Source organism: Corapipo altera, unplaced genomic scaffold, assembly GCF_003945725.1.
Source record: "Corapipo altera isolate COAL_440 unplaced genomic scaffold, ASM394572v1 61411, whole genome shotgun sequence".
NCBI lineage: Eukaryota > Metazoa > Chordata > Aves > Passeriformes > Pipridae > Corapipo > Corapipo altera.
In genome coordinates this window covers 24,690,473-24,709,828 of record NW_020884875.1, presented here as the reverse complement: position 1 = coordinate 24,709,828, position 19,356 = coordinate 24,690,473, and the positions used below count along the sequence as shown (strand labels likewise).

General features: G+C 41.3%; 1 protein-coding gene across 6 annotated transcripts in view; it reads left to right on the top strand.

The window, feature by feature from the left end:
* The first annotated feature begins 6,930 nt into the window (after positions 1-6,930).
* PRUNE2 (prune homolog 2 with BCH domain) overlaps positions 6,931-19,356 on the top strand; it is a 148,803-nt gene continuing 136,377 nt past the window's right edge. For 5 of the 6 annotated variants that reach the window (XM_027634605.1, XM_027634607.1, XM_027634606.1 and 2 more), the window contains exon 1: positions 6,935-7,030. In XM_027634605.1, coding sequence (XP_027490406.1) covers positions 6,995-7,030 — 36 coding nt within the window. In that variant the 5' untranslated portion in view covers positions 6,935-6,994. Of the gene's footprint in view, positions 7,031-19,356 lie in introns of all 6 variants that reach the window. The other variant, XM_027634609.1, reaches the window with a different exon arrangement.

The following is a 19,356-nucleotide window of genomic DNA, read 5'->3' as shown; positions in this document are numbered from 1 at the left end:
AAGGGTGTGGCTTCTCACTGAAATACACATAGCCAGAGGGGAGAAGCCATCCGCCAGTGTTCATTGTCTTGAGCTCTGCACTGAGCCTTTTTGTGTGTGAATCAGGTCTCTCTTCTGCAAACTTTTGTTATTAATACTGTTGCTGCTACTGTTGTTCCACAGTGTCTGGTTTGGGAGAGTCTCGATGGGGGCACTGAATTGGGGAGTACCATTCTGAAACCATGAAAGTCTTATCTGTCTCCCAATGTGGGACTTAAACCAACAATCCTGGAATTAAGAGTTTCATGTTTTACTGACTGAGCTAGCAATGACATGAGGTGATATATAATAACCTCTGGGTACTGGCCAAAAGTACGACAGGTATACAGAATCAGCAAATGTTATTCAGACTTAAAGGAAACACTGTATTTTGCAAGTTCTACGCTCTTCTGGCATAATCTTTTTTTCATCCAAACCACGATTACCTACGCATGAATTCCATTCACTTGCACCTTCAGATCACTATGGTTTTTGTAATTCTATTCTTATATTTGTGTGTCATTAGAAGAACTGTATTTCCTTAAAAAAAAAAAAAAGTTGGGGGTAATTTTCCCACCACAAATATCTTTCTCTCATTAAAACATGGAGATGTCGTTGACACAATTTTCTTTATTGTACTTTATTAATCACATAGAATATTTTTACTTGTATTTGGGACCTTCATAATATCATAGAATCATAGAATGGCCTGGGTTGGAAGATCTTAAAGATCTAGTCCCAACTCCCCTGCCATGGTCAGGATAAAGAAACTTACAATCCACAAGCCTTCATTTTATTCTCAGCATGTCTACTAAACATTTAATATTTTCTGCAAGGCAGAGGTCCTATGAATTTGTTGAGTTTGTTGAGTATGTATGAATTTCAAAGGTCAATGTAAAAATTGTACTCCATGTACAAATATGGTATTTCAGGAAAGAAACTGTAGCTATGTTACTTGACTGAGGAATGAGAACACTTCTCTAAAAATTATAATATGTATTCTACTAATTAGGTAATTTTTAACCTACAAATTACTTTTAGCTGGTCTATTATGAGTAATCGCATACTCTGGTCAGCTTGCAAAATGAGAAGTTCTTGTATTACTCTTTGGATTTCAACGAGTAACTAGTATATTATTCAGTACAATATGTTTTAGAATTATTATCACAGAGTCAATATGGTGTTCACATTATATTCTATAATTTGAAATTTGGCGGTAATTTTTATTTCTTTTTTTGTCTGTAAGAATGTTCCCTTGTGCACTTTTGCTAAACAACTCCAAAAATAATAATTTACTATTGGCAGTTGATTAATGGTAATCTATAAAACAGAAGAAGTTTTATGTACTGTTTACTATAATTTTCTTGTAATTAACTTGGAAATACCTTGAGCTCACTGCAGCATAAAACCTTGAGACTAGATATTGCTGAGAAAGAGTTCTGTGTTCGAGGACTTTGACCCATGTACATGGGATGGAAACAGTGCTAGTGATTTAAGTTAAATGTCTTAAGTCCTTTCTCTGTATTTTGACAGAGATTACCATTCCTTGGAGACATATTTTCTGCCTGGTTTAAATGGTACTACTACACGGCAGTATAATGGGAATAAATTTCCTTCAACTAACTTCCAAGTGAGGGGTAGGTTGACAGGAGTTTTGGTAACAGTTTAAACCTGCAAAGCTGAGCACATCTGCTAGAATTACTTCTTCGACCTGGGATTAGTTTCATTCAAGTAGTCCATATTCAGGCTGTGCAAATGAAATACCATCTCTTGACTCCTAGTAGATTGATCATTTGTACAGTTAGGGATGTATTCACATGGGGCATGTAATTTGCCTAAATTTTCAGCACAAGTGGAATAAGAAAGAGGTAGTAGCAAAGAAGGTTAACTTCTATAATAACCTGCCTTAGAATTCGTTGTGTTGAAATTCGATGAACAAACTGGAAAGTCGGTTACCATTGTCATAGTGCTGATGGGAGATGAATTTGAATTCTAGCTTCTCATACTCTTAATTTCATGTTTATTTGGTACAAGTTGGAGTTTGGGAGGGGACTAAACCTGCAGTTCTATTGTTTGCCTTCAGCCTGTACTTTTCCACAGAGAAAGCCATTCATCATCCATTGATACCTCCAAGTACATTTGGTACTGATTTAGTGGTGTTTTTTGGCTTTGAATTAGTAGCTAGCTTTGGCTCAAAAATGCGCACTCTGGTATCTCACACAGTTTTGCAAGGAGCAACAAAATAGACAATTATGGTAACACAGGATTATGTGCTATTCACTGCTAAAGTGAGACTAATGTGTTCAGTCTTTGAAAACCTCAACAGATATTTGTATAAGATGTTTACGAGTCGTGTCCTAATGAGGCATGGCTTCTCCTTCTCTTCCTCTACCCCTCAGAAAAAGCAACGGCAATTACATTTTCCATACCTAATATTCCATAAAAGCAATAGGGACTGTTACAAAATTTCACCTTGAAATTTATGGCTGAGAATAAGTAACCAAACAAGCAACAGTGGTCCCTTGGAGAACACAATTTCTTAATCGGACCTTAGTAGGAATCCAACAGGGACACTGAGTTTATTGACTCAATTTTCATCCCCATTTTCTGTAAAGAAAGACAGGAGGCATTCACAGTGTAAAAGTTTTATGAATTGTTGATGGACAGTCCTCACATTTGGAGGAGAAGAATCTTCTGATATTTGAGACTATTTCTTTCTGTCATTATAGAGTGACCAACAACCAGGCACAAGTGATGTTCCCCAGGGCTCAGTAGTGGGACTAGTCCCATTTAATATCTTAATCAATGATATGGATGAGGGGACTGAGTGTCCCCTCAGTCAACTTGCAGATGACACCAAGTTGGGTTGGATTGTTGATCTGCTGAGGGCAGGAAGGCTCTGCAGAAGGGTCTGGACAGGTTGGATCCATGGGTAAAGGCCAGAGGGATGAGGTTCAACAAGGCAAAGTGACAGGTCCTTCTCTTGGGTCACAAAAACCCCGTGCAGTGTCACAGGATTCTGGCAGCATGGCTGGAAAGCTGCCTGGCAGAAAAGGACCTGGGGATGCTGGTTGACAGTGGTTGAACATGAGCCAGCAGTGTGCCCAGACGGCCAAAGAAGGCCAGTGGCATCCTGGTCTGCATCAGCAATAGTGTGGTCAGCAGGACTAGAGAAGGGATCATTCCCCTGTACCCTGGTGAGGCCTCACCTCAAACTCTGTATTCAGTTTGGGTTCCCTCATGCACTACAAGGAAGACACTGAGGTGCTGGAAAGTGTCCATAGAAGGGCAATGGAGATGATGAAGGGTCTGGAGTACAACTCTTATCAGGAGTGGCTGAGGCAGCTGAGGTTGTTTAATCTGGAGAAAAGACATGGTGGATGTGGTAGTTAGGGCACACAGTTGTTTGGTGAACACAGTGGTGCTGGGTTAATGGTTGGGCTTGATGATTGTAGAGGTCTTTTCCAACCTTAATGATTCTATGATTCTACGACCAGTGTAACTGAAATATGTAAAACTGTGGAAAAGCTCCCCATAGGAAGTGAAGATGCTTGATATAGAAGACTGGGTAACTGGTGACTCCAAAGACACGTCCCGTTGGTAAAACCTGTAAGAGAAAAGTAGTAGCTTTCTTAAGTGTATGTGGAAATCATGCAGAGACTCTGAGGGCAAAATAGCTTGAATGCCATTGTCAGTGCCTGTCAATCTGTTGCTACATGCAACTTTATTATTTTTTGTTTATTTTGATGGCTGACTAAAGAATTATTTTTTCACTAATTTTTCCTTTCAAAGTTTTAAATAATATCTTCTTACAAGACCTAATGGCTGTGAACTTTTTTCTTCTTATTTTATTGAAATGATTATGTTACATACTTATTCTATGGGGCAGAAATTATTTTTATTCTTACTGTGGTAGTACAGCAATTCTTGCAATGAGAACCTCAGCCTTATGTAACAGGAAAATGATTGCTAATATTCTATCAAAGTGAATAGATTCTGTCACCACTATGACAGAAATGCTAAACCACTGGGCAGCTGTATCATGACAGTTCTGCAAATTCCTTGCTAAATAGTAAAGATAAGCTACAGAGTTCATAACTGAGTTGTTCCGAGACGTGTAATCTCCGGTTTTGCTTCTCCATCATATGGAGTAAAACAATCTCAACTGCGTGCCTGGAGAACAAAAAAATGGATGAGAACTACAGAAACTATGGCATATCAAAAAGTCTGCATTGTAAATACTTATGTCATGGTAGAGATAGCTAAGGTTGTATATAATGTATTGTAGTATTTATTTGTACAGTCATTGCAATTCCCTTTTCCCCACTTTGAGTCCATGTGATTGTCTGGAAAACACATCTTACACCAGGTTGAGATGTAGGAGGGGGTTTAGATTAGGGAATTGGATTTTGGGAATCTCAAGCCATGACAAGCAGACAAAAAGACTAGTTCTCTTTTCATGGTTTTGCCCAATAGGATGTGAATAATTAAGTCCTCAATATCTAACTCATACAATAATTATGGAGGCAAACAAGTTACTTAAAAAACAGTTTTAAAAGCTATCTGCTGCTCATGTTTTCAGGAGCTCAAGTGCACTCTGTTTTGTTTCCAATGCAGTTGTACTGAGGCCATCTCTGGAATTCGAGCACGTGGATCACAAAGATCCACATAGTTCCTCTATATTTAGTGAAAGACCACTTGGCTAAGGGTAAGGGTACATTATGTAAGGCTATATTCACATACACAGACCTATTAAGTGGATGTACAAAGAAGTAATTAGTCAACACACTATATTTACAGCGTATGGGAGTAAGAGTGCTTATTGGTATGAGGCATAAGAATACAACTTTGCTGCCTATTTAGCATATTCAGCTTTTTATTCTTCAACTATTTGCTGACCAGAGTCTGCCTTCTGGCTTTATTTCTTTTTAAATACCTATGCAGCAAAAATGACCTCCTTGAGCATCAGTTTCTCAGTTTAACTCATGTAGCAAGCTGCATTTTTTTTTCTACTTGTTTTGCAAACTTCACTGAGGTGAAATACAAGCTCTACTTCTTTTTCTGGAGCTCATATATTTTTCTTCTTGAGCAATACATTTTCAATAGACCTCAACCCTGCATCTCAAATTACATGGCAATTTCTGTATTATAATATTCAGTTTCAATTTTAAGTTACAAATATTAGAATATGTTGTGTAAAACCTGCACTCTTTCAAGAGAGCTGCTTTTCTATAGAACACCCAGAAAACCAAGATTCAGATAGGGTACTAAAACACAATAACACACTAATGTATTTCAGAAGAAGAAATGTTCCAGTAAATGTAAGAGAATTCTTTTTTTCTGCTTAGAACACTGTCATTTAGAGTACTTTGTTTCATGTAATTTGTCCACTCTAATGTTTTAATGAAAATTTACCTTTCAGTTTTAAATAGTTCTGATACAGGTTAGGGTTTTTTTTTCTGATCTCCAGAACAATTTATAATAGGAACATATGACTGGGCACAGCAAATTGATCATGACAGGAAACACAGTAATAGGATCTGCAGAATATCATGAAAGAATCAACAAATCAAATGAGAGTAGATTATGCTAACAAAAAAAAGTTTGTTAATAAGGAAGCAAGAGCTTTTAGCTTTTACAGTAATATCTTCAATGAGCTGTAAAATAATACACAAGAGAGAAAAATCCCAGATCTCACAGCACTGAATTTATTAACAATTAGCCATCACTAGCTCCTCAGTGAGGCCCAGCTTCATTGGAATAATAAATCTGTACTATCCAGGGTAGTTATTTATAGTGTGGGGGGAAAAAAATCCCACACCAGTGAATCCTAGTGGTGTGATAGCATCAGAGAAGCTGCAAATCCTACAGTTTATTTCCTGGTCTACTCTACACTCATCATGTGACTTTCCGTTGACTTCTGTAGTTCCAGACTCTAGCTCTTAGACATTTCTCTTTATTTCTCTATAAAGTGGACACTAGTCTAGGAGACTCCTTTGCGAGCTGTGCAACTGAAAATATAAATGAAATGTGACTGTGGGCACTATATTTAGAAAGGATCCTAGGTCTGAGGTAGAGGGCAGGTTTTCTGGAGGCTTGACTGTGAATCTTGGAATTATGATAAAATGGTGTGAGTTGGAAGGGGTCCTTAAAGATCATCTAGTTTCACCCCCCCTGCCATGGGCAGGGACACCTTTTACTAGATTAGGTTGCTCAGAGCCCCATCCAACCTGGCCTTGAACACTTCCAGGGATAGGTCAGCCACAAGTTCCCTGTGCAATGTGTTCCAGTGCCTCTCCACCCTTGCACTAAAGAGTTTTTTCCTACTATTTAATCTAATCCTAGTCTTTTTCGATTTGAACCCACTGGTTGGTTCCCTCCAGACCTTGCGCCACCATGGTAAGGGGACCCCGAAATGTTCACTGTCTTTGACTGATGCCCTCGAGCTTTCCATTGTTGAGTTTTAGCAGATGTGAAATGGAAAACTGAGTCATCGCTGTCCAAGGGCCCCCAACAGACACCAACTGCTGCCTGTTGCTTTGAGACCCCGAGGCGGGTCTGGGCGCCCTCTGTACTTCGGTCACGAACTCTTGACACAGAGCAAACCGCTGCTTTCCGGGGCCTGATGCACGCACGGACCAGGGGGACGCGCAGACCAGGGGGGGCGCAGAGGAGGGCGACGGGCAGACCAGGGGGGGCGCAGAGAAGGGCGACGGGCAGACCAGGGGGGGCGCAGAGGAGGGCGACGGGCAGACCAGGGGGGGCGCAGATCACAGGACTGCCGTCCCCGCGCCTCGCGGGGCTCCGCGCGGCCCCTGCAGCACGGCCTGACGTCACGGCCCGCGGGGCAGGGCGGGGCGGGGCGGGGCTGCTCCGCAGCGGAGGGCGCGGGAGTCGCGGAGCCGAGTGGGGCGGCAGTGGTGCTTCTGCTCTGCTGTGCCCTGTCCTGCTCGCAGCCGCCCGGCCCTCCGGCGCCATGGAGGAGTTCCTGCAGCGCGCCCAGTCCAAGCTGGTGAGTCACGGCGGGGGCAGCGGGTGCGGAACTTCGCCCGACTTGCGGTAACTGTGCCCCCGCGGGTGCTCCCCGAAACTTCTAGGAGAGCTCCAACAGTGCTCTAGTCCCAGTTGGGCTAGTAATTGCGCTAGTGACCTTAGCATCGGCTGAGGTGTGTTTTGGGGATGCATTTTCTTTTCGCACCTTCTCTGCCATCTGGTTATTGCTGAATAATGCTCTGCTGTATGCGAACCCATATGTGGCAGGCACGTAGGGAATGGCAGCATGTCGTTTTGGGATCATTTGCACATTTGTAGAGACTTTCAGATGCATCAAGTTGCATAGTTGAATGGAGGAATAGTTATATGAGAAGTCAGTGACAGTCTGTTATTTGTGGGGTCTAAATTTCACTAGCAACAGGGCATAAGTTTCCATAAGCAAGTCATAAAATAACTGAGGAAAAAAGAAAGATTATCAAGGTACAGCTTCATAGTTGTGTCTTATTTGCCATAGGTATTCAACACTGTGTTAGGAATCTCAGAGATATATAGGTCCTGTTCTCAAAGGACTTGATGGTCGGGCTGAGCTAAAACTGCAGTGCATTTGTTTTTATTACCTTGCCTGATAATCTAGCCCCAAGTAATTAGTGCTCTTTTCCCTCTTATGCACAGTGCAAACTGGTCTTAGGCCAGCTTCTTTACAATAAAAAGGGTTGATTTTCTCTGCAAAACTCAGTTTTATCGAGTTGTTACCTTTCATGTGTAGCCTGCGTTCCCGCTAGCTATCCCAGCTCTAAGTGCGTTCAATTACAGGCGTAATAACGGGTTGTAAATAAAATCCTACGGCTGCTAGTTTTATCCTGTATTTTTGCATACTTGGAACTATGTGCTTACAGGGTTCCCTCCCCATCCCTTTGAGATTGCTGTAGATAACTAAATGTGAACTTCGTTGTTGATAATTTAAAGTGTAGGCCCTTCCCAGATTTGTAGACCTGTTATGAATCTGTGAAGGATGAGCAATCCTAAACCTAAGATGTTCTTCTTTGACTAACATGGTTCTCTATATGTAATGATTTGTAAAGGGTGATTTGTTACACTGTCATTTTTTTTGTCATGCATTGCTGGAAATCAGAGAATTAAATAATTTTTTAGAGGACTGGCAGAATAGAAGAGAAAATTAATCCCTTAATGGCTCCCTTAATATTTAACTGGCAAATGCTGAGGGTAAACATGAAGTATGTCATCCTGGTCACATGCCAACTAAGTTGCTATACAGTGTATTTTTAAGAGTTTATAAAGTATTTCCCTTATGTTTTTGTATACACAGTCTGAATTTTGGTAGCCCTCTTAGAAGATATTGCATAGTGCAGTTACAAATACTTAGTACGTTTTTTCATCAGCATTTCATGTATTGTGAAATTTGAGCTGGAGATTTGGTTTTGACAAACTTTCTGCTCAGGTACACCATAGGTGATATTACTTAATAGACATTACTTATGCAATGATAGCGGTTCCCACTAATAAGTACCAAGCTTTAAAAACAACTTGATTTTGCCTCTAAAAGCAAGTATTGCATTAATCTTTCTGAATATCTGTTGATAGTAAAAAAGGTGTTGTCTAGAAAACTATTAGTCTGAAGAGGCCCGAGGAGAATGGATATTATATAATATGTAGATAATATTAATTAGATAATTATTAAATAATTAATTGATTAACTGAACACACAAGAGCACAGCCCTTTTAATTCCTGCAATGGGGGTTTTCAAAAGAAGTGCAGAATTCTCTTTGTACCTTCTGAATCATTGGAGGGAAAGCCATGTTTTGGAGCATAGTATTGTTGGGGCAAGTATCTTTCTGACTGTGACGTTTCATTTTATGGTCATGTCAGCTGAGCATGGCTGGGGAAGAAGCATCTGAGCACTGGTGTATTCAGTTCAAAACAGATCTATAAATCTTATAGGTTGACTTCAATTTGCCAGTTTAGTTTGTACTACAGTAGCCTGAAAATGATAACTCAAAGTAATTCAGGATTTGCATTGTGCTACATGGAGAGTTGATGATGTGTTTTCTGGCTTGGTCAAGCCTATTGTGGGGAATCTTTCTCAGCTGGTACAAGGTAGCCATAGGCTGAGCTGAGGACAAACAACAGGCTATCTTTGTTCTGCCACTGACGGAAGTTAAAGCTGCCCAGGTAAATGGGTTAATGGCTCAGAATGAGCGAGCTGCTGTTTGTCATGCTACTGCGGCTGTGTCTGTGGAAGATGCTAAAACCCCTATGGTTGTATCTCGGAGGCCTGATGATGCCAGTCTTACAGTGCTAGTATTTCACAGCATAGGTAATTTTCTTAGGTTAAACTAATAACAGTGCACTCGTTATATAGTTACTTATTCAGCATGAGTAAAGGAAAATTTTCTTTACTCATGAACAATAGCTCCAGAAGAACAATTGTTCCAGACAATTCCAGGAGAACCTATTACTGCAAGTGCTTCGTCATTCGTTTGGGTCTGGATCCAACCACAACATTATTCAAGGCTGTTTTTCCACATGGAGGAAATTATAGCCTCAGAGTGTGCTGCACAAAGGACATGCACTTTTTTTTTGTTTTCTAAGACTCTTGTATTATGTACCTTCATTGATTGTTACAGAGGAAAATTCTCTGCATATTATCTATTCATAATAAAGTCTCCACTAGACTATTCTTTCTTAAAGAACAATGAATTTTGCTTTTGTGGCTTGTCCTGTAGTGGTAAAACATCCTCAGCAACCTTCACTAACAGTCTTTAAAATTGTTACATGTAATCCATGTAAAACCAAGGAAGGAAAGTGTTACAAGGCAAAACATGACAGAATGTAAAAGATGCCCTACTGACATTTTTTTGATGTATATGGTTCAGTCCTGCAGGTTTTTCCACATTTTTTTCTTAAGTCTAGTAATAATGTGAGAATAGGTGAGATTACATGAGGCCAAAGGTGCTTCTAAAACAGTGTTCTGTCTTGTCTGGTGGGGGTTTATAAGCCACAGAATACACAGGCCCGCTGAACAAGTGCTGAAAGCTTGGTTCAAAATGCATAGCTCAACTACTGTGTTAGCCGCAGCTAGAACCATCTTCCACATATTTGGCTATGTTATGTGTTTGGTTTTTTGTGCTTTGCTTCAACAAAATCCCAGAGGACAGTGTGAGAGACACCCACATACGGCGTGAGCAGGTGAATGATTTCCTGTGCCTGGTGGCAGAGCTCAAGGAAAAAGTGGAGAGGCTAAGAAGCTTTAGGGAGAGTGAAAGGGAAATAGACTGGAAGAGTCATACCCTTTCAACCCCAAAAGAAGTCCAAGAGGAGACAGTGAAGCCCTGCCATCAGGGAGATGGAGCAAACCAAGTAGGTGGGGAGGAATGGAACCTCCTGAGAGTAAAGGAATCTCCTCCTGACCCCCATCACCTCCCACGATGACCTTAAAAAACAGGTATGAGGCCCTGGACTTGGACAGCCAGGCAGAGGGCAGTCAAGAAGAGGATCTGTCTGGAGGGTTTTCCAGTTGCACCCTGTCTACCAGACGGATTACAATCACAGCTATAAAGAAAAAAAGAAGGGTAGTTGTAGTTGGTGACTCCCTTCTGAGGGGAACTGCGAGCCCTATGTGCCGAATGGACCCATCCCACAGGGAGATCTGCTGCCTTCCTGGGGCCCAGGTGAGGGATATTAGTAGGAGACTCCCTGAGCTAATCTGGCCCTGTGATTATTATCCACTGCTGGTGGTCCAGGCTGGCAGCAGCATATTAATGAAAGACGTGCCAGGGTAATTGAAAAGGACTTCAAGGCACTGGGTTGATTAGTTAATGGGATAGGAGCACAGGTGGTGTTTGCCTCAGTTCCTGCAGTAGCAGGGATGAATGAGGAGAGGAGTAGGAGAACCTGTGTTATCAATAGATGGCTAAAGGATTGGTGCCACTGGCAGAATTTTGTTTTTTTTGACCATGGGGCAAATTCTATGGTACCAGCCTGCCAGAGTCAGATGGGCTTCATCTGTCTAGCAAGGGCAAAAGGACTCTAGCCCGTAAGTTGATGTGACTGATCAGAAGGGCTTTAAACTAGGTTTGAAGGGGGAAGGGATTGAAACCAAGCATTCCAGAGATGAGCCTGAGGGTGGAAAGCCAGAGTTAGAACTAAAATCAGCAGCCCAGCTCAAGTGCATGTACAACAATGCACATAGCATGGGTAACAAACAAGAGGAGCTGGAAGCCATCATGCAGCAGGAAAGCTATACTGTAGTCACCATCATGGAAACGTGGTGGGATGACTCACCTGACTGGAGTGCTGCCATGGGTGGCTACAAGCTCTTCAGAAGGGACAGGTGAGGTAGGAGTAGTGGAGGGGTGGCTCTATATGTTAGAGAGTCTCTTGACTCTGTGGAACTTGAAGTCAGTAACAATAAGGTTGAGTATGTGTGGATCAGAATCAGGGGGAAGGCCAACAAGGTGACATCCTGGTGGGAGTCTGTTACTGACCACCCAAACAGGATGATGAGGGTGATGATTTATTCTGCAAGCAGCTGGTGGATATCTCAAAATTGCCAGCCCTTGTTCTTGTGGGCGACTTTTAACCTGCTGGATGTCTGCTGGAAACTCAACACAGCAGAGAAGAGGCAGTCCAGGAGATTCCTAGAGTGTATAGAGGATAATTTCCTGCTCCAGCTGGTAAATGAACCTACCAGGGGTGGGGCCCTGCCAGACCTGTTGTTCACAAATAGAGAGGGGCTGGTGGGAGATGTGGTGGTCAGAGGCCGTCTGGGGCACAGTGGCCATGAAATAATAGTTTTCAATGCTCAGGGATGCAAAGAGGGCCCTCAATAAAACTTCTGCCCTGGACTTCTGGAGGGCAGATTTTGGCCTACTCAGAAGACTGGTTCAGAGGGTACCTGGGGAAACAGCCCCTGAAAACAAAGGAGTCCAGGAGGGATGGACATGCTTCAAGAAACAAGTCTTGAGTGCACAGAAGCAGGCTGTCCCAGTGTGCCAAAAGGTGACCTGTTGGGGAAGATGACTGGTCTGGCTGAACAGGGAGATTTTGAAGAAAATTAGGGTAAAAAAGAGAGCGTACTGACTATGGAAAAAAGAGCTGGCTACTCAGGAAGAGTTTAGGAATATAATTAGGTCATGTAGAAAGAAAATTAGAGAGACAAAGGTACATTTTGAACTCAATCTAGCCACTTCTGTTAGGGATAACAAGAAGTGCTTCTACAAATACATCAATAGCAAAAGGAGGGGCAAGGAAGAAAACCTCCATTCTTTGCTGGATATGGGGAGGAACACAGTCACCAAAGATGAGGAAAAGGCTGAGATATTTAACACCTTCTTTGCCTCAGTTTTCAACAGTAAGACAGGTTGTCCTCAGGACAACTGGCCTCTGGAACTGGTAGACAGAGACAGGAAGCCAAATAACCTCCCTGTAATCCAGGAGGGAACAGTTAGCGACCTGCTGAGCCACCCGGATCCTCACAAGTCTATGGGACCAGATGGGATCCATCCAAGGGTGATGGGGAAGCTGGTAGAAGAGCTCACCAAGCCACTCTACATCATTTACCAACAGTCCTGGCTCACTGGGAAGGTCCCAGATGATTGGAAGTTGGTGAATGTCACATCGATCCACAAAAGGGCTGCAAGGAGGATCCAGGAAACTACAGGCCTGACCTCAGTGCCTGGCAAGGTTATGGAGTAGATCATCCTAAGTGCAATTACACAACACCTACAGGATGGACAAGGGATCAGACTCAGCCAGCACAGGTTTAGGAAGAGCAGGTTCTGTCTGACCAACTTGACCCACCTGGTGGATGAGGGAAAGGCTGTGGATGTGTCTACCTGGACTTCAGCAAAGCCTTTGACACTGTCTCCCATACCATACTCCTGAAAAAGCTGCAGCCCACGGCTTGAACAGGGGCACTCTGTGCTGGGTTGGGGACTGGCTGGAGGGCTGGGCCCAGAGAGTGATGGTGAACGGGGCTGCATCCAGTTGGCAGCCAGTCACTAGTGGTGTCCTCCAGGGATCAGTGTTGGGCCCAGTCCTCTTTAATATCTTTATTGATGATCTGGATGAGGGCATTGAGTGTACCATTAGCAAATTTGCAGATGACACCAAGCTGGGGGGGGAGTGTTGATCTGCTAGAAGGCAGGAGCACTCTGCAGAGAGACCTGGACAAGCTGGAGAGATGGTCTGATTCCAATGGGATGAGGTTCAACAAGGCCAAGTGCCGGGTCCTGCACTTTGGCCACAACAACCCCAGGCAGCGCTACAGGCTGGGGACAGAGCGGCTGGAGAGCAGCCAGGCAGAAATGGACCTGGGAGTCTGGATTGACAGGAACCTGAACACGAGCCAGCAGTGTGCCCAGGTGGCCAAGAAGGCCAATGGCATCCTGGCCCGTATCAGGAACAGTGTGACCAGCAGATCCAAAGAAGTGATTCTTGCCCTGAACTCAGCGCTGGTGAGGCCTCACCTGGAGAACTGTGTCCAATTCTGGGCCCCTCAGTTCAGGAAGGATATTGAGGTGCTGGAGCAGATCCAGAGGAGAGCAACAAGGCTGGTGAAGGGACTGGAGCACAAGTCCTATGAGGAGAGGCTGAGGGAGCTGGGGTTGTTCAACCTGGAGAAGAGGAGGCTCAGGGGAGACCTCATCACTCTCTACAACTCCCTGAAAGGATGTTGTAGGCAAGTGGGGGTTGGTCTCTTCTCCCAGGCAACCAGCAGTAGGACAAGAGGGCATGGCCTTAAGCTGTGCCAAGGGAGGTTTATGTTGGATATTAGGAAGAATATACAGAGAGAGTAATCAGACATTGGAATGAGCTGCCTAGGGTGGATTCTCCGTCCCTGGAGGTTTTTAAGATGAGACTGGATGCAGCACTTAGTGCCATGGTCTATAACATTGGTGGTAGCGGATCAAGGGTTGGACTTGATGATCTTAGAGGTCTTTTCCAACCCCGTTGATTCTATCATTCTATGATTTACAGTTTTGTCATGTGCTCTGTCTGAGTAGGCCAGTATCCCTGTTTGTTTGCTTTAAATTGTCTGACAGTTTTACTGCTTCTTCCACAATTCTTCTATCTGAATATTTTTTTCTTCGTTTTCTTTCTTTAGTTAAATATTACCATACCCTCCTTGTCTTCTCTGACATTTCTGAGCTAAGGTTTTCTATTGCTCCTTCATACATGAGCATAATTCTAACACTCTGCTCATTCTTGTGGCCTCTCTCTGAAGATTTTATAATTCTATTAACCCTTTGAAAGTTGTGGAACCCAGAACTGCCTGTCAGATTTAAGTCATGACAGCATAAGAGACTGATAGTAGTATAACAACATCTTATTTTTTTCCATTTTCTTAAGAGTTCTTGCTGTTGTACTTACTCTGTTTTACTGTCAGAAAGCAGTTTTCTGATGCTTTTGGAGTATCAGGTAAAAGAAATACAAGATGTTTTCTCTGTATAGTACCCATTTTAAAGCTCATCTGACAGTCTACAGTACCTCAATACAGTTAAAAAAGGGACATGTGTTGTTTTCTGACGTTTTCCCTAGTCTACACTTCTTGGCCCTTGTTTCTGTTTACTGTTTTATGGCCTAGTCCCTCAGTGCTGTGAGTCCTTTCTGCAGTTCTTTTAGCCAGTTTTAGACTTGACTCTCCTAAATAATCTGGTATTGTCTGCAGCTTTTTTTCACCTCATTATTTGCCTGCGTGTCCAACTGGAAGTAATATTATTTATTATTTATGGATATAAGGTACAACACATGTCCCAGCACATATCCTCGTAGAGAATCCTTCATTGTTATTTTTTTATCATTGTAAAAACTGACCATTTGTTCCTGTCCTTTTTTCCTTAGTTTTAATTGTGTACTATGTCATGAGAACATTACACCCCTTTTTTCTTTAGTGATTTAGTTTCTTTACTGGCCGCTAGACTTTTCAGTAATGTTTTTGAAGACTCAAATACAATGCATCGAATTGCTTGTCCTTCTGTGCAAGTTTGTTGAATTATTCAAGAATGAAATCTAAACAATTTTGTACAAAAATGTCATACTTCACAAACACTGGCTGTATTTTCCCCAGTATATTATGTTACTGATCTCTCTGGATTATACTCTTTCAGGTGCAGCTAAACTCTCAGGTTGGAGAAGAGTGACTGATCAGTCAATACATAATTTTGTATAATTTTTTAGGAAAATAAATCAAATGTTTAAGACTTCAGTGGTGTAACTTCAGAATGATTATCAGACTGATTATCAAAATGTTAGTCAATTAAATAGAGAACTAAACATTCAGAAAGTATTTCTTTAGTAATTCTCTCTTGTGAAATACTGTGTACTGCAGGAGTTAGTTTGGTATTTTTCAAGTAATCTCATGTTCTTCAGGCTGTTGCAGTGAAGCTGAATGACTGTGAGAAGTTAAATCAAGGGAGTCTCCCAAGAAAGTAGCTGTAGGAATAAAAAAAGAAAAAAAAATCAAAATTCCCCCATGAGATGCTGAGACCAAGGGCTGCCAGACCGTGCTTTTCCCCTGACTTTAGGTCTGTGCTTAATGGAGAGCCTAATGCTTCATATTCTGGCTTCAGGGAAGTCAGAAAGAACAGAATTAGCCCTGGGAAGGGCTTAATGCGCAGATAGTACTGATCCACATATTACAGAAAACTGCTTCAAACTAATAATTGAAAGATGGTCCTCCTCCTGCAGAGAATAGCAGATTAGGTGGGGAAATGATCTTTCTAAATGCTGTGTCATCTTTAGCAGTTAACAGCATTTGGAAAAAAGAACCCAAACTCTCTAAAACTTGAGTTCTTTTAATCCCTTGCTGATATAAGAAAAGAGACTATAATTCTAGGCCAGTATTAAGCCTGACAGGATAACACACTGGACAAATGGGGAGTTAAGCCCCTAGGCAGGGAAATACTGTACTGCATGACTGGGCGTTTTTGAGATTGAAGGGGAAGCCCTCCACCAGGGAGATGCCCTTGAGAATAGTAAAAAAGGCCTTCAAGGCATTGGTTTGATAGATACAAAAAATGAATGTTGTGTTTGTTTCTGAGGCAAAGAAGTTCAAAGAACAGTTAGTAGTGATGGCATGACATGAGTAGATTTATGTGACCACAGTTTTAAAACAAGTCAAGTCACTTAGATAATTATTCATATTGCCTTTTGTTTTCCTGTCTGGAGTTTTCTTATCAGTGATAGGCAGTGGTTGCTTTGAAAATAATGTTTGATTTAACTGGAATAAAGTTATGGCTTTATGGGAAGTGAGAGATGTTACAGAAGCAAAGCAGAAGTTATTTTCCAGAAATTGCTAAACTCTCCAAGCCAAGGAGAAAAAAAGCTTTCAAGCACTAAGACAAGGAATCAAGTCTTACCCTCTCGTGTAGCTTCTTTGCATTAATCCAGCAGCACACAGGGGACTTGACTCCACTTAGCAGGGCACTTACAGTATGTACAGAAATAAAGAGTATGAGTAATGATATTGACTTCAGTTGGAAAATTCACGTGTAAATTGTACATACACCTAGAAATGTTGTAGAATCAGTCTTAGAGCTGATTAACCTTTTGTTAATTAAATCTGTCAGAAGAAACCATGCAGTGTGAACGACAGAGTCAGCATTCATTAGTAATGTGGAAAAAAAGTGTAAACATTGCACCAATATAATTTTGAGGTAAATATTTAACCAAAGAATAGTTGTGAAACATCCTGAGCAGTTACACTGCTATTACAGGGCTTACAGAGTTGAACGAAATGATTAGAAAAAATTTTTTTGAAATTCTGTTGAAGAGTAATGCCAAATATACATTCAATATGTGGAAGAAAAACAGAGAGCATGAAGTAGGAAGAAGGAGATAGATGCAAGGACCACTTCAATGCAAATAGGACATGCATGAATGGTGAAAGATGTCTTAAAAATGCAATTTGGGGATACAGTCTTCATATCCCATAGCAAGACAGTAGTAGACATTTATATATTTATGCGCACACACACACACACACATCTTTATTAGATAAAGTTATGTCCCATAGACTTTCTGTCTTTGTTTTTCATCATTGTTATACAGTTTAAAGTGGAATACTTCAGTCTCTTATGGGTACCATATAACTGTAAGTATTTCTTAACTGGAGGAAGAATTCAGCGAATCATAGCAAAATTATTTGAAGATTTGACTTCCAAGAAAAATAAAAATGAACTAAATATGAAACTTGATTAAATTACTGCTGCACTGAGACATGAGAGCAGTCTGGATCTATGGGGTAACTAAAAGCAATGCCAAAAAAGGAAGGAATCATTCGTTCATGTACCTAGGTATAAATAAATAATTGCAAAACAATTAATAAAGAAAATATTTCCTGAAAATGGGGTCTTTTAGCTAGGAAGGAGGTTTCCCAAGGAAGGAGAGGAAGCCTCTCCATATAAGGAAACCAAAATAAAACCTGAATTGGATGAACATATGTAAAACTACTTTAAAAAGCAATCTGTACTTGTAAGGAAAATATTTAATAACCTTAAGGATTTAATAACCTCATACAGTTCCACTAAAGCCATACAGACTACAAACATGTAGCAGAAGCTGAGAATTAAAATGCTTCCCCCACCCTGAATTTTCATCATTTTGGAGGACAGAAATAGCATTTTTAAACAATAACCTGCATACCTTGCCTTTCATCAGTCTCTGGTGCAATGATATTTTTTCCTTTTTCAAAAAAAAAAAAAAAAAGAATGTAAACAGAGCAGTAAAGCACACATTGGTACATTTTCCATTGGGGGAGGTGAAGCACATCATATTAATCATGATTAAGCCAAATTCTATCCCGATTAACTTTTGGGGTGTTGAATCATTGCATATGTAGCTGACATACTTTGTGCATTGTTCTACATAGAAATAAATTCAATAAGCATTTCAGTGTGCTATAGTAGGGTATTTACTAAGATATCACACTATCCATACTATTACTTAAGTGTGGCCGGAATTCTGTTGTGCTAGATTATATACTACATTAAAAAATCTGTTCAATGCCTGTCTTGAAGAGTCCATTAAGTAAGCTGAAAAACATAGTGGAGGAAGCAGATAAATCCAAAGTAGTAGTATGGTGGTAATAGGTAGGCATGGTAACATCTATATTTCCTAACCTGTTTGTTAGAATTTTGGCTATTGCCTTAAAATCAGGAGCCAGAAAAGACTCTCCAGGCAAATTTAATAGAGATTAGATAAGAGCAGCTCTTTAATGAAGGCCTTCAGGAGCAAGGAGTATGAATGGTGCACGCCCCCCATGTCCACAATTTATGGTCCTATCCGAGAATCATCTGCCCCCAGATCTGCCCCCCAGGCACGCCTCCATGGAAGTTGGGTTGGAGGTCGAGGTCCTAAGACCCCTTTCTCATCTTCCTCTTCTTCACAGCACGTATTGTTTTTGGAGGCTTCAAGTGTCCAGGCTTGAAGGTTGCTTTGACTATGATGGTATCTTGTTGTTCAGGCCTGGGGTGCAAATATCCTTAAACAGCATGAAGGCCTTCCTTGAAAAGAAGTCTAAACAAGCTTAAAGAATTTAGAAAATTTGATATGAAATGGGGGATAGGGTTTGGTGAGTGTTTGACTACAATTCTAAAATGTGACAGACTATACAGCTACATTAAAGCCTACAAAAAGGTAAAAATCCTAAAAATTCAAAGGCATCATGGCAAAGGGCAGTTTTGAGTAGGAGTAACATAAAACGGAAGATGCTGAAGTTTGGAAACGTCTTTGAGTATAGGGGCAACATCAGAGGAAATGAGATGATCTAATTACACTTTCCATTTCTCTGCTATTGACTGGCTGGAGATAAAAGTTAGCATTTCATTATTGAATAGGAAATGATAGACTAAACAGAGAAAGGTTTGAAAATGTTTTAAAATGTAGTTTAGGCATTCTCTTTCATGTGTTGGAGCAAGAAGAGCTGGAAGAGAGAGGTCTGTATGGGCAGAGACAATATGGCAGAGTCAGAGCCAAAGGCTAGGGTGAGTGAGTCTTCCCACAGCATGGTTGTGGAAGCTGCCATGTTACTTCTGCTGAAGCTAAATAACTTTTATGTGATTAAAACATCACATCAGGTAATGATAGACAGAGTGTTAGCTGTGAGGTGAGAGTAAATAGGAAAGGTTACTGAGCTAAACAGGCCTTCAGGACTTTGCAATAGGCAAAATGTGTGTGTCTAAACTGAATGTGATGCCAAGACTACGGGCTGGATCTGCATGTAGGATAGCTTTGTTAATCCCTGTGTATCTGTTATATATGTTTCTGTGAGAGATATAATAAAAGGAGAGGGAGTAAAACCTCAGCTTTAGCCATACTGAGTT